At 36.0% G+C, this 13,066-nt stretch overlaps 1 protein-coding gene across 3 annotated transcripts in view; it reads right to left on the reverse strand.

The window, feature by feature from the left end:
* LOC145662247 (glutamate receptor 1-like) overlaps positions 1-13,066 on the reverse strand; it is a 1,126,308-nt gene that overhangs the window by 472,355 nt on the left and 640,887 nt on the right. For all 3 annotated transcript variants that reach the window (XM_081727625.1, XM_081727624.1, XM_081727626.1), the window contains exons 11-12: positions 8,841-8,961; positions 4,610-4,704 (exon numbers count right to left, since the gene is read on the reverse strand). In XM_081727625.1, the coding sequence (XP_081583751.1) occupies positions 4,610-4,704; positions 8,841-8,961 (216 nt within the window). The remainder of the gene's footprint in view (positions 1-4,609; positions 4,705-8,840; positions 8,962-13,066) is intronic.

Here is a 13,066-nt window from a genome sequence, read left to right on the forward strand (position 1 = left end):
TCCACCCTTTTTTCTTTCCTTCTAATAGAAACATTAAAAAATGCTTAAACATGTTTTAAAATATTTTAAATTAAAAGCCTAAATACCCATTTCAATGTATCTAACTTTAACAAATTTCGAGGTATATTCATTTTATCATAACGATTGTAACGCCTATCCTTTTTTCTTCCTATCTTTTTCGTCTCTTCTAGGGGAAATATTACAAAACGCGGAAACATGTATTCAATTATTTTAAGCGAAGAATCTAATTACCAAATTGCAGGTCTCTAGTCTTAGAGGATTTAGAGGTATGGTAATCCTGTTATAACAATTGTAACTCCACCCTTTTATCGAGTCCTTTTTTCGTCCCTTCTAGGAGCAATACCAAAAAACTATGAAACAGGTGTCTAATTATTTTAAATGGGATGTCCATACCAAATTTCATGGCTCTGCTCTTTAGATGTTCGGAGATACGAACATTGTACTATAATAATTGTCACTCCTATTTTCTTCAATTGTTTGTCGAATTTCCAAAACGCTTCCTAAGTGGTATCTTACATCACAAATCTCATGCACTGTAAACATTTTATTGACTTGAGGGATGATTAGCCACTCACTCACTCAGAACTTGTTTTCCAGCGGCACAAATCTATCTTCAACATTGGAAGGGGAGGGGGCAGTAAGACCGTTTCTTTTTTATTTTTCTTTCTTTCTTTCTTTCCTTCTTTTTTCTTTCTTTTTTTTTGTTGTTGTTGTTGTTGTTGTTAAGCGATGCTCAAAATAATTATGAAGTTGAAAATCAATCCTGTGGAGGATCAGGGAGAGGAGTTGTCTTCAACAATGGGAGGGTGGCAGATTTGAGGCTTATTCTGGGGGACAACAATTTAATCTCACTTTCCTTTGTAGTAATCGGATACAAATCATCACATTTTTTTTCAAAAAACATATTTCAAATCAGATTATTGGAGGGACAGTCCCCCCAGTTCCAACATTGGAGGAGACATGTCCCCCTCATCCCCCCGGGATTGGCGCCAGTAGCTATACCTATATCTAGCCTATCTCTCTATCTATTATATACGGATGTCCACATCTTCAACTTAAGCTTATCCTCAGATTGTGCAGTTTTGCAATAAAGAAAGAAAACCGGGATATTATACAAATAACATCTCTTTTCTCCCGTAGAAGCACAATTTTCGGAAAAGCTGAAACATGTATTGAGTTATTTATATGTAAGAGTTTATAGAGCGAGTTTCATTTCTCGAATTTAAAGGAATCCCTAAATTCTGCACTTTGTGAATAAATGAAGGGAAGTTCCAATATTATAGAAATGGCTCTATCCCCTCCCTACGCTAAGAAAGGAATCTTCCTAAATGTTAAAATCTGTGTATCATTTTTAACTTTTAGCCTATATGCCAAATTTCATATCTGCAACTTAAGTGAATCCTCACATTCGGCACTTTTTTATTATACAAAGGAAATTTTAAGTGTTATAGAAGTACCTCTCTTAGGAGCAAAACTTTTGATAATGGTGAAACATGTATAAACTTATTTTTAAGGAAGGATATATATACAGGGTTGTCCAAAAGTAGGTATACAGTACCGTACTGATCAGTTCATTGTATTTTATATCATCTCCTATTGTTATTCATCAGGTAGACTTAGTTTCTTTATTATTTGTTATTAATGTGTTTTTACTTATATCTTAAGCTCGGAAGAGCTGAAACAAATAAATCCATAAACTAGAATGTTATACTTGATCAATGCAGGGGTATATATCTACTTTTGGGCTGCCCTGTCTACGCCGAGTTTCATTTCCCTGATTTCAGGAATTCAGGGATACGTTATTCTCGAAAATAAATGTTTGATGCTGCCTTTAAGGTGTCTTAGGATACGTACTTCCAATAATTCATCCTTATCCCTTGCTTTGATTACGAAAGGGATATTCTGTCCAAATTTCACGTTTCTACCTATAGCAGTATGACCTGGGCGATGATGAGTCAGCTACTTCTACACTTTTACCATCATTTAAAAGATATATTATTATGAATTTGCATATTATTATTGTTTATTCTAGTATTTATTATATCATAGTAGTTAAAACAAATCGCAATCGTCATTGAAAGATCACTGTTCATACGAAATATGGCAGAATTGTAGCACAGTGTTGTCAGTTTCGTAGAAGAAAATTTCCTTCAAATCCATACAATTTATCAATTGGATCCAAAATTTCCCTCCAAATAAAATGGATATTTCTTCCGGTCATCGCAACGTAGCACTGATCCCTGTCTGAATGCTATAACATAAAACACTGGGGCCCAATTTCGCAATGGTTTCCACCAACGCAACGCAAATGCGTCTTTCGGAAGAAAGCATATAAGTATTACAGAAACGAACAGCGTCTCACATCGTGGGAATTACACTTCCGTTGATGAGAGGCAACGTCTAAAGTGCAGTATGGCTTAATTGAATCTTCGAAAGCTGAGAAAGAAAAATATAGAACAGATTTCAAGAATAATACTAGAAAATTATATTTTGTCTTCAGCAAGTACGGTACTGAATGTAAAGGTGGAGAGATAATTTCAATAACTGATTCCAGAAACCTGAGAAATTTGAACAACTGATTGGCTTGAACTGGTGTGAACTGTCTCGTTGATAAAACTGACTATAAAGTGAATTGCCTTGTATTACAGCTTACGAAGCGCTATTTTTATCCGAATGGTGGGAATTGAACTGCGTTTGTACAATATAGTAGGCTGGAAAAAAAATATACAAAAGTATATTATCAAGTAGTAATACTGCGGAAAAGTTTCGAATTGGGGACACTAAAACGGAGTAAAATGGGAAATAAAATCGGATTATATTTTCCAGTTGTGGATGTGCTCTAAAGTTTACCGAATTTAGAAAAAAAAACACATTTCTACAATATTTAAGTGTAATAGCTCTAGTCGAATCTTATTCGAGCCAATAATGATCTGGATAAAATAATTATTTCAATCCGTCAAAGTATTCCGCTAGCCTAATGGCTGTCAATTCTTACAACGAGCGCCTGAATTTCTTAGAATTGACAGCCGATGCATGAGCACAATACCTTCACAGATTTGAACAATTATTTTCTGTACTGGAGTTTGGAACGGCGATTGGAGCAAAATACAGAAGACGAAACATTGTTTTCAACATCACGAAGTGGTAGTTTTAGTTCATGGATTATGGTCCTCAGTACACAAAGCCTAGGCCAACACGTCCAGGACCAATCAAAGAAATTTGTGAGTTCTTTTAGATTGTGATCCACAGCAAGTCCAAGTACGCGTCTTGAACTTGGCTTCTCTTAGTCAACAGTGTGGCAAATTCTTCGCAGACACTATCTTAATTTCTGAATTGACATGCATGAGAGGTCGAAGTTGAAGGCTTTGCAGACTCTATTTCCTTAATTTTTATGATCGGGAAACCGAAATGATTCATAAAAGTACATGATATCTACACGGATGCCTATCAGGAGATACTGAGGAGACAGGGCTTCTCAAAGATTTTCGTTTCTCCAGATCTTGATGCGTTCGTTGGATGTCTCGTAGCAAAACATACATACGCCCCCTTCCCAAAGTTATGGAGAAAGCGGCGCTGGATTGAGTTTTGAACAAGTTGGAAAACTGATACCACAATAGATGAAAACGGTAACGATTACACCTTTTAAATATAGGACGTCAAATCACTAAGTCCTGCTAGTATATTTCAATCAACAGTTGCCACAAAGATTTATGGAACACCCAGGGCAAAATATAACGCCTCAGTGCACTGATCAGTCCATTACCCGAATTTTCACCGCCATGAATATTTCTTATGGGAGTTTATGAAGGAGACTGCCTATGTACACTCATGTCCAAAATTATTGTCGCATGTCTATAAATATGTTGTTGTAGGAATATAATTTGATAACGAATTCGCCTGGTATTTCTTATAATGTTAGTATGTGTATAATTGGCAAAGACATGTATGTGACAAATTTCATGTCAAAAGAGCAGTAAATAAGAACAATAAAACGAAAATACATTTTTCTTTTCCATTTAGCAACATTTTGTTTTACTTATTCTAATTTCGTATCTATAATTCTTTCCACATGAAATTAACCACAAATATACATTTCCAGATTATGCACATAATATGAGTATTAAAAGTACCCTGCAAAATCATTATCAAATTATATTCTTACAAGAAGACATTTATAGACATACGACAATCATTTTGGACATGAGTGTACCTTCACTCGTAGCTAATTCCCTGGATCTTCGTAACCGTATGACCGCTGCTGTGACTCCGGTCGACCGTGTGGGATGAGAGTTATTGCTTAGATATTAAATATATCACTAAATGTGGACACATTCATCATCTGCGAAATATGAGCCAAATATTTGCTGAATGTACCCTTATGCAGTACAATAAAATGTATTTGTTGTGCAATTTATTTATGATTTGTAAAAATGTTTCACAGATTATGGACAGCTCTGTACATGCCAATGTTTCCTGCTTAGAATCAATTATCATCGCAGAAGAAAATAATCAATCCAGAGCTAATAAATTATGCATCACCAGTCGTACACATAAATTAATTACATATATATTGAGAAGTTGAACTTACATTCCTGACCAGTTCTCCGACCATTCCATCCCATCCGCCCTCTACTTCAGGGTTTTCTGTGCCATAGTTGCCATCCTTCACAATTCTTAGTTCATCTGAAAACAAAGAAAACTTCAATTAAGGTTAAAAATTTTTCCCCAAAAAATTATACTTAACAGTAACATGAACATAAGCTTTTAATGGTTTACATAATTAATTGATGAAAAAGCTTGAAAAAAATGTTCAGTACAATATGACGTAAAGATTTATTTATTCATTAAGATAAGATAAGGATGTCCTACCTACAGGTAGGAAAGGACGTCCAGCTCAGGACGTGGTGGTAAAGTAAATGCTATTGAAAGCAGAGGAATTGGAAAATAGTTAAGTCAGATAGTGCGAGTGTTATTACAGACGTTTTGATTGAGGAGAAAAAAAAAAACATTCCATTAGTACAAGTGACTAGAAATTGGCATTCTTGACAGAAGAACATGTCTTGTAAAAAGGGAATTGAGGTACAGTATATGTATATTCTTTCTCGATTTTGTCTTTCTTTCTCTGTGGTAATGAACCATAAAATATTTTTATTATTAGGGCTACATTATTACATGATGATTGTATTCGATATTCCTCAATAGAGTGTTGCACCAGTTGTCTCCTGACCATTTACCTTTATTAATCGTTCGTTCATTTAAGCGTCAAGGGCATAAGTATGGAAAGTTAAATTAAACATTTTTCATTCCTTTTTCATTTCCGAAACAAAATATTAGCAAACGTCCCTTTAGTGGCAATAATGCGCTTCATGTCTAAAATTGCCATCTGTTAGTAAACAAAATAATTTATGATCTGAATTTTAAAGCACTGGTGATGATTGAATTTTTGGTTTACTACAAAAAAATAAATAAATAAATAAATAAATGCACAATCTTAATTTTTTACAAATCGAAGTTAAATCTGAGCTGACATTTATCTGTTTCTTTCAGAGATATGGGCATTTCAAACTGTAATTTCAGCTGTATACAATCATCCTTCTAGAACTTGGTTCAGCAGTAAGATGATTTATATACAGAGTGTAATAAAAATTTGTCATAATATTTTGGGAATGTGTTCCTTACACCTAAATAAAAAAAAAAGTTCATATGAACCTGTGGTCGGAGGTACGTAGGGTGTCGAAAATGTGAAAAAATAAACTTTAAAGATCTATAGCTCCATTAGTATAAGGACCGATCTAATGGGGTCATGACATCACTGAGGAACTGGTAGATATGTGAACTATAGAAAGTATCCATCTTTCAGAAGCTCTAGTACTTGCACAATCATTTTTAGAGAGGCTGTTTGGGAGTATTTAATTACTCCCCATCTACCTCTCTAAAAAATTGGTGTGCAAGTACTGGAGCATTCTTAAACATGGATATTTGGATAGTTCACATACCATTTCCTCCGTGGTGTCTTAACCCGACTACGATAGGTCCCATAGTAGTAGAGCTATGGCATTTTAAAGTTCTCTTGTTTCACATTTTCGGCACCCTATAACTCCGAAAATATCCATTTTTGAGCATAGGTCCATATGAACTTTTTTTCTTATTTTGATGCGAGGAATCTGTTTACAAAAAATGTGATATATTTTTGAAACACCCTGTATATTAATCAAGATTACTTTTATACACACAACGTAGAGGTATCAATTGCCACTTCTAATGCTGAAAATGTGAATGAGTTCTGGACGTCATCCGGATATAAAGAAATACAATAATTTATGAAATCATAAACACATTTTGGAGACATTAAAAAATCTCCAAATTCGGCTTTATTTAATGTAAATGTGGGTCTAATGTATTGGCTATTGGAAATAAAAGACTTTCATAACAAATGAACAAAATAAATACAAAAAATTCTAATTATGCACACATTTCAACTTTTGTTTAAATAGGAATTTGTATAAAATTATAATTTTTTGTAAACGAATACACACATTTCGAATTTCATTTTGAAAACTAAACTTTTATTTGCTAAGATCGACCCAGATGTGTATGCTGTAAAACTAAGAATGATTCTATAAACCAGTTTGACTTTTTTTCGAACTTATTGTGGATAGTAAGGTAACTTTGTGTATACTATGTAAGCACTTTCTGAATTTTTTTTCTTCAAATCAAGAAAACAAACTGAAAAAAGATTATACAGGGTGGCCCAAAAGTAGGTATACACTATTGAATTGATTAAGTAGACCATTCTAGTTTATGGGTTTATTTGCTTCGAATGTTCCGAGCTTAAGGAAAGGGTAAAAATATATTAAGATCAAATAATAAAGAAACTAAGTTTATCTGATGGATAACGGTAAGAAATATAAAATGCAATTAGCTGATTACTATGGAACTGTATATCTACTTTTGGGCCATTGCATTTATCATCTAAGCTTCTTTTAGACCGATTGCAAACAATTTTGAGGGTGCCCACATTCCCAGCAGCTTGCACAAAGGTCTACAGTACAACGTAAGCTTAAAAACTGCATGCATGTTAATAGATGAGCAGGTGTAAGTTACATTTTAAAATAGAGTTGGATACATGTAGCCCTGAGTCTTTTTTATTTTAAGTGCCTCCTCGAAAAATATGAGAAACATACTTCGGTCCCGCCCCTGCCACCCATGACGGATGATACCCCCACTTTGCGTAGAAAAATGAAGTTGTGTTGCCAATTTATCATTAAGTCGCTTGGACTTGACGAGTGAAGATTGTAGGCTACTTAGAATGGATAACAAGATAGTGCACAGCGAAGTCCGTGAAATCGTTCATTGTGGCAACGATTCCGCATCCAATAATTGAAAGATCTCGGCCGCAGCAACTTATCCCTCCTCTTTCGAGAGAGGTACGTTAAAACACACAAAAAACAGGATCAGAAGGGATACATTTGAAATAGAAAGTCTCTAAGAATATTTATGTATTACTTCTGAAACGTAGATAGTCAAAACACCACAGTTTTTAGTGATTTTTTAAAAAAATAGTTTGGTAACTAATTATATTTTTTGAACTTCCAAACATCATTTAATATTCATAAACCATAGATGAGTGAATAGAATTCTTTTTAAATAAAATGTCCTCTCCAAAGTATTTTAAAATTCTGTTTAAGTTGAAACTCAGATTCAGTGAACGGAATTGCCACGTAACTCTCAAACGTTCTTACCGAATTAATCTCAACTACGTTTTGATGTTTCAACTTGGTAAAAACACTTCTCCAGATGCCACAATCAAGAAAAAAACTTATCTTGCAATGTATTCTTGCGTGTATTTGACACCCGACAATAGATTATACTTGCTCGGGGCTGATTCGAAACATACGGTCGAATTGTCTAATGCTGGGATAATAATAATGTCCCCCAAATACTCAATTTCTGGAAACAGTATGCTACTTACTACAGTGACCGGGACGCCTTGTGAAGCCTGGGCTTTATACGCATCATAAAACTGCTTTCCCTTACGTGTGATACATCGGGAGAATTCGGTACGATTCGTGTAGCTGCCTTGCGAAAGCACACTTGAGAAAAAATGAAAAAGCAGAAGTGCACTAACAACGTTACCAAAATTAGAGGACATAACAAAAGAGCGGGGAAAAATATCACTTAAACAACTATAAAAGGAATACTAATAATCAGTGGCGTATTTGGGGGGCTTCCGGGCTTAATCCTCCCCCCCCCGAAATCTTACTTAGTATAGTAAAGTAAATTAAATATACTGCAGAATTGTCAGATTTCCAGGCAAAGCCTCCCCCCTGAAAGTTAGTAAAGCCCCTCCCGAAACAAAATCGTAAATACGCCACTGCTAATAATTATTCGTAATAAACTATAATAATAATAATAATAATAATAATAATAATAATAATAATAATAATAATAATAATAATAATATAAAAAAGCAATAACAACAAAACTAAACTTAGCGAGAATCCGACAACAGTGTGCTCTAAGGAGATGCTCTCCGTATACAGCGAGAGACAAGACTGGCAAAATTTCAATGGATAGGGGTTGAGGACTGAAACACGTTCTATTGGGTGATGACATTGGTAAATCTAGGTCAAGCTTCACGAGTTCTCGCGATTACAATAGTCGGTTACAACCATGACGGTGATACACCAAGTTCATTTAAGAAACCTCATTTTGAAAACCCTGAGCGAAATCTTGATACACAACAAGGTAGGTTATATATATTTATGACATACATACTAATATTTACCATAGGCCCTACATATGTCAGAAACACTTACAATGAATTCCTAGCTTCTTAGCTATGAGATCAGCTAAATCTTTGCAATATCCTTCGAATCTTTCGTTTCCGTGTAACGTTTCTCCTATATCTGGCTTCCGATACATTATGTAAGGCTCCTCCTGGAAAAGGAATAAATAACATGTAAGTTCATTACGAATCAACTTATACATAGAGTAAATATTTTATTATACATAGAAAAAGGAAATGAAATCTTTGAGTTTTACGTCCGACGATTATGCCGGTTAGGCTAAAGGAGACGGTGATTATGACAAATGAATGAAATGGTGGAATGAAGAAAGTGGGAGGAAACGGGAGAACTCCGAGAAAACCCACGAGCAAGGTGTTTCTCCACCACAAAACCCACACGGCGCGAGCTGAGATCGAACCAGGGACCCCAAGTACCGGAGATGAACGCTCTACCATTGAGCCATCGCAAATATACATAGTTAGAAGAAATAAGTGTGCCACTATTAGAAATATGTGTCATTATTGGGAGAACCTGTTACCTGTTACGGCATGTGTGTCAACATTAGGAAAAAGAAAACAACAATAGATAAAATCATGCTTTCAGCAGTGTATTTTCACAAATAGAATAAATAAATAAATAATCAATCTGTTCCAGCTGGATACAAACTATCAATTACTATTGCGAGGGAACAACACAATTTTCAGTGCCATAAAGGTGAAGATTGGAGGGGGGTTAGGTTTCTGTGCTTTCGGCATCTAAAGCCACTTACCCTTCATGGTTTGAGGGATGACGTCCCTCAGCGAGCAGAAAATCCGGGGAAAGGGAAGGAAGGGAACCTCATTCAGGGTAGCTGGCCTGAAAAAGCATTTTACACTTTTTCGTCCGAGTGTCCCCACCGGAAATCGAACCCGGGATCGCTCACACCGAAGGCGAGAGCGTTAGTGACTACGCTACGCGGGGCCACTGAGGATTGTTTGGAAACCTACGTACGAGAGTTTATTTACCCAGGTCGTTATGATCTATGGATGAAGTTTAAAATATAATAAGTTTGGATCGAACACGCACCTATGCCTGTAGAATGATTTGTTGAGTGGGGCCCAAAGTACCGGTATTTATGGGGTCGGGGTCCAATGCGTCTATGTAATATTGAATGTGTTTTATTCTGCAGATGAGAAGACGATATGTAATTGTTAATTACTGCCACCTACCGTATATTCTCAGAAACTCTGATAGAACTAGATTATTTTTATAAGGCAAGGAACAGTACATATGAGGCGTGAAATCAAATCTGTAGCCTACATCAATTATTTCTCAGTTAAACAATTATAGTTCTGTTAAGAAAATCTTGAAATATTAGTACAGTTATTAAAGTTTTTGAAAGGGGGTGTTCGAACTCAGTGGCCCTCCGTGGATGTGCTCCTTTTGGGGCTGTATCTCCTCAGTTTTGTCGTGAAATGTCGTCTTGCTGAAATACTTGAAGAGAGTTTTCTTCAACATCTGTTTCATATTAATGGGTGGCGTGGTTTCATACAGCATTAATTATCAGTGCCCTGCTGGCTCAGTGGTAGATGTACGGGGTCCCGGGTTAGATTCCCGATGGGAGAGCCTTTCGAATTTTAACTGTCCTGGATATGTGGCCTATGTGTTCGTATTCCTGTCGAATTTGGTAAAGGTTAAATTAACTTTGTATACGAGGAAACTCGAGTGCTCAGAAAACTGAGGTATGATCGGTTGATCCTTAAAAAAAAAAAAAAAAAAAAAAAAAAGGTAGAGCGTTCGCCTCTGTTTCACGGAATCCTTGGTTCGATCCCAGCTCGCGCCAAGTGAGCTTAGTAGTGGACAAAGCTGTTACGAGAAGTGCAAGAATAAAGATGAAAAACAGCGAATCCAAAGCACTAGTAGGTCTACTGACTGTGAGATGAAACCTTTTATAAATGTTGAGCTAATATTTCAGTAATTCTGATTTTGCAAGAAGCAGTGCATCACTAAGAACGTACTATAATTTGTAATAGAGTATCCAGCAGAGATGTATTGCTATAATTTTGGTAGATTTGAGCTTGACAGTTTTCAAAAATAAAGTAGCTATATTCCAATCCGACATATACTATTCGTTACATCCAAGATTTGAAGCAATCAAGATTACAACATAAAACTAATAGATGGACATGCTCCCTATGTCCTCAATTACATAGGCGCCGACTTCGGGGGGCAGGACACTTTGGCCCCCTTATATTTAAAAATAGGGTCCTCCCTCCCAATATATCCAGTCGAGGAAAATTAACAAAGAGAATGTCTGTCGTAAACTTCGTCGTGCCTTTAATTCAATATTAGGAACATGTTTCAACCAACACTCTAACAGCACTAGTTTGACAAGTGAAGACCAATGTGGTGCGCAAACTTGCTATGGAATTCCCGAATTTTCAACTTCAATTTGTTTTAATCTCTTTACGCAAATTTGACTTAGGTCGTGAATTTCGCAGCGGAGCGGATGCAGGGGGGGGGGGATTTATGAAGCAGTTGATAGAAAACGGCTGAATATGATGATATACATACTTATTCATTGTTTGCCCCCCCCAATATTTTCTTCAAGTCGGCGCCTATGCTCAATTACATTCATGGCAGGCCCGTATCCAGGGGGTCCGGGGGGGCCGGGTCCCCCCTAAATTTTTGCTGGCCCCTAAAAGGTTTACAGTAGGCTTGCAAAAGAACTATAATATGGTGATGAAATATCATATGGTTGGATCGCCCCCCCCTACTTCAGCCGGGCCCCCCCTAAGTTTTTGGGCTGGCTACGGGCCTGATTCATGGTGTCCCAAGTTTTTAGTCTAGAAATATGGGAACCTACCAGATGACATATATCTGAACTTTTTTTTCAGTCAATAATAATAATAATATTGTAAAACATAATTGTAACATGATCTGCTCAATAGATGACTATTGTTTTAAAATAAACAGTATAGTGTGAATATTACCAGAAGAAGAATTTGTGATCATTTTAGTACCTTCCAATAATGTGACTTCGTCCAACTTTGAGCTATATATTCCTTGCTCATGCTCACGTTCAGAAAAATTAATAAGAAACTAATTTTTGAAGAGATTTTATCGAATATTAAAAGCACAGGTAAATATAAAATTAAATGAGAATTTAATATCTGCAAATGAATTACATATGAACTTCTTTCACACAAATTTGGTTCTAATCCTACCAGTAGATGTTTGAATTAAGTAACTCTCTCTTTGCGTATATCATGATGCTAGTAATTTATTTTCTTTAGGTTTTTGTTAGTTTTTACTTCGGTATGTCTGATCCCTTTTGTTCTGGATTTCCGTATGGCATTGGTTTTAAAATATGATGAATTTTATCATTTAGCAACATGTTTAAAGTAAGTTGTTTTCTAGGTTTATTTTAATATTTTAATTACGCAATCTTTATAAGATGACAATAGAGTGGACCGAATTTCAACTTTCTTCGAAAATCGGTTCGGCGAAGCGGTTAAAGGATGTCTTTTAGCGGGCAAACTGTGCCAGAGTTTTTCAGGATTTTTAGTCAACGCCTTCATGAGTCGCTCAAGGTTTTATGGAAAAGGTATGCAACACACACTACACAGTACAATATTTCACTTTTTGGCTGTATAAATTGCATATACTGTATTCTCGATTTTTTTAAAGATGCAACCTTAGGGACAGATTTAACTATACGTAATTCACCTTTCCAAAGCCCACTTATGTGCAGTTCGTCTATAGGTAAATTTCAACGCATAAGGCAAGAAATTTGGTCTTTTTTTTATATGTGTGTATATAAAAAGTGGATTTTTTAAAGCCTAAGAGTAGAGTTTACTTTTTGGCTGTAATGCAATTCATTACCAACATTCTCGACCATTTATTCTTAGGCCAAAATAACCCGGAACTCATCAAGAGGAGGTGACTGCACTTCCAGTTCCTCCCTCTCGCCCTGTTTAATTTTCTGCCATGGCCTTGTTACGTCCTCACTTGCTTTACTTTTCTAGATGGCATAGTCTTTTTTCCACCCAAATGTTGGCATTTCCTTGCGAGAAAGCAAAGTATAGCGTATGAATCCGTCGCGACTTGCCGGACCACACACGGATTGAGAAGCTTGCATCATCAAACGCACCATTCGCTCTACTGCCTTGGTATGGCACGGAAACGCAGTTATTTCTTCTTCGGTCGGTTGCACTAATCGCAATTGCACCACTTCCAGATGCAGTAGTTATTCTAACGGAGTGGGAAAACTTGTT

Source organism: Thermobia domestica, chromosome 10 (assembly GCF_964235325.1).
Source record: "Thermobia domestica chromosome 10, izTheDome1.hap1.1, whole genome shotgun sequence".
In the NCBI taxonomy this organism is placed as follows: domain Eukaryota; kingdom Metazoa; phylum Arthropoda; class Insecta; order Zygentoma; family Lepismatidae; genus Thermobia; species Thermobia domestica.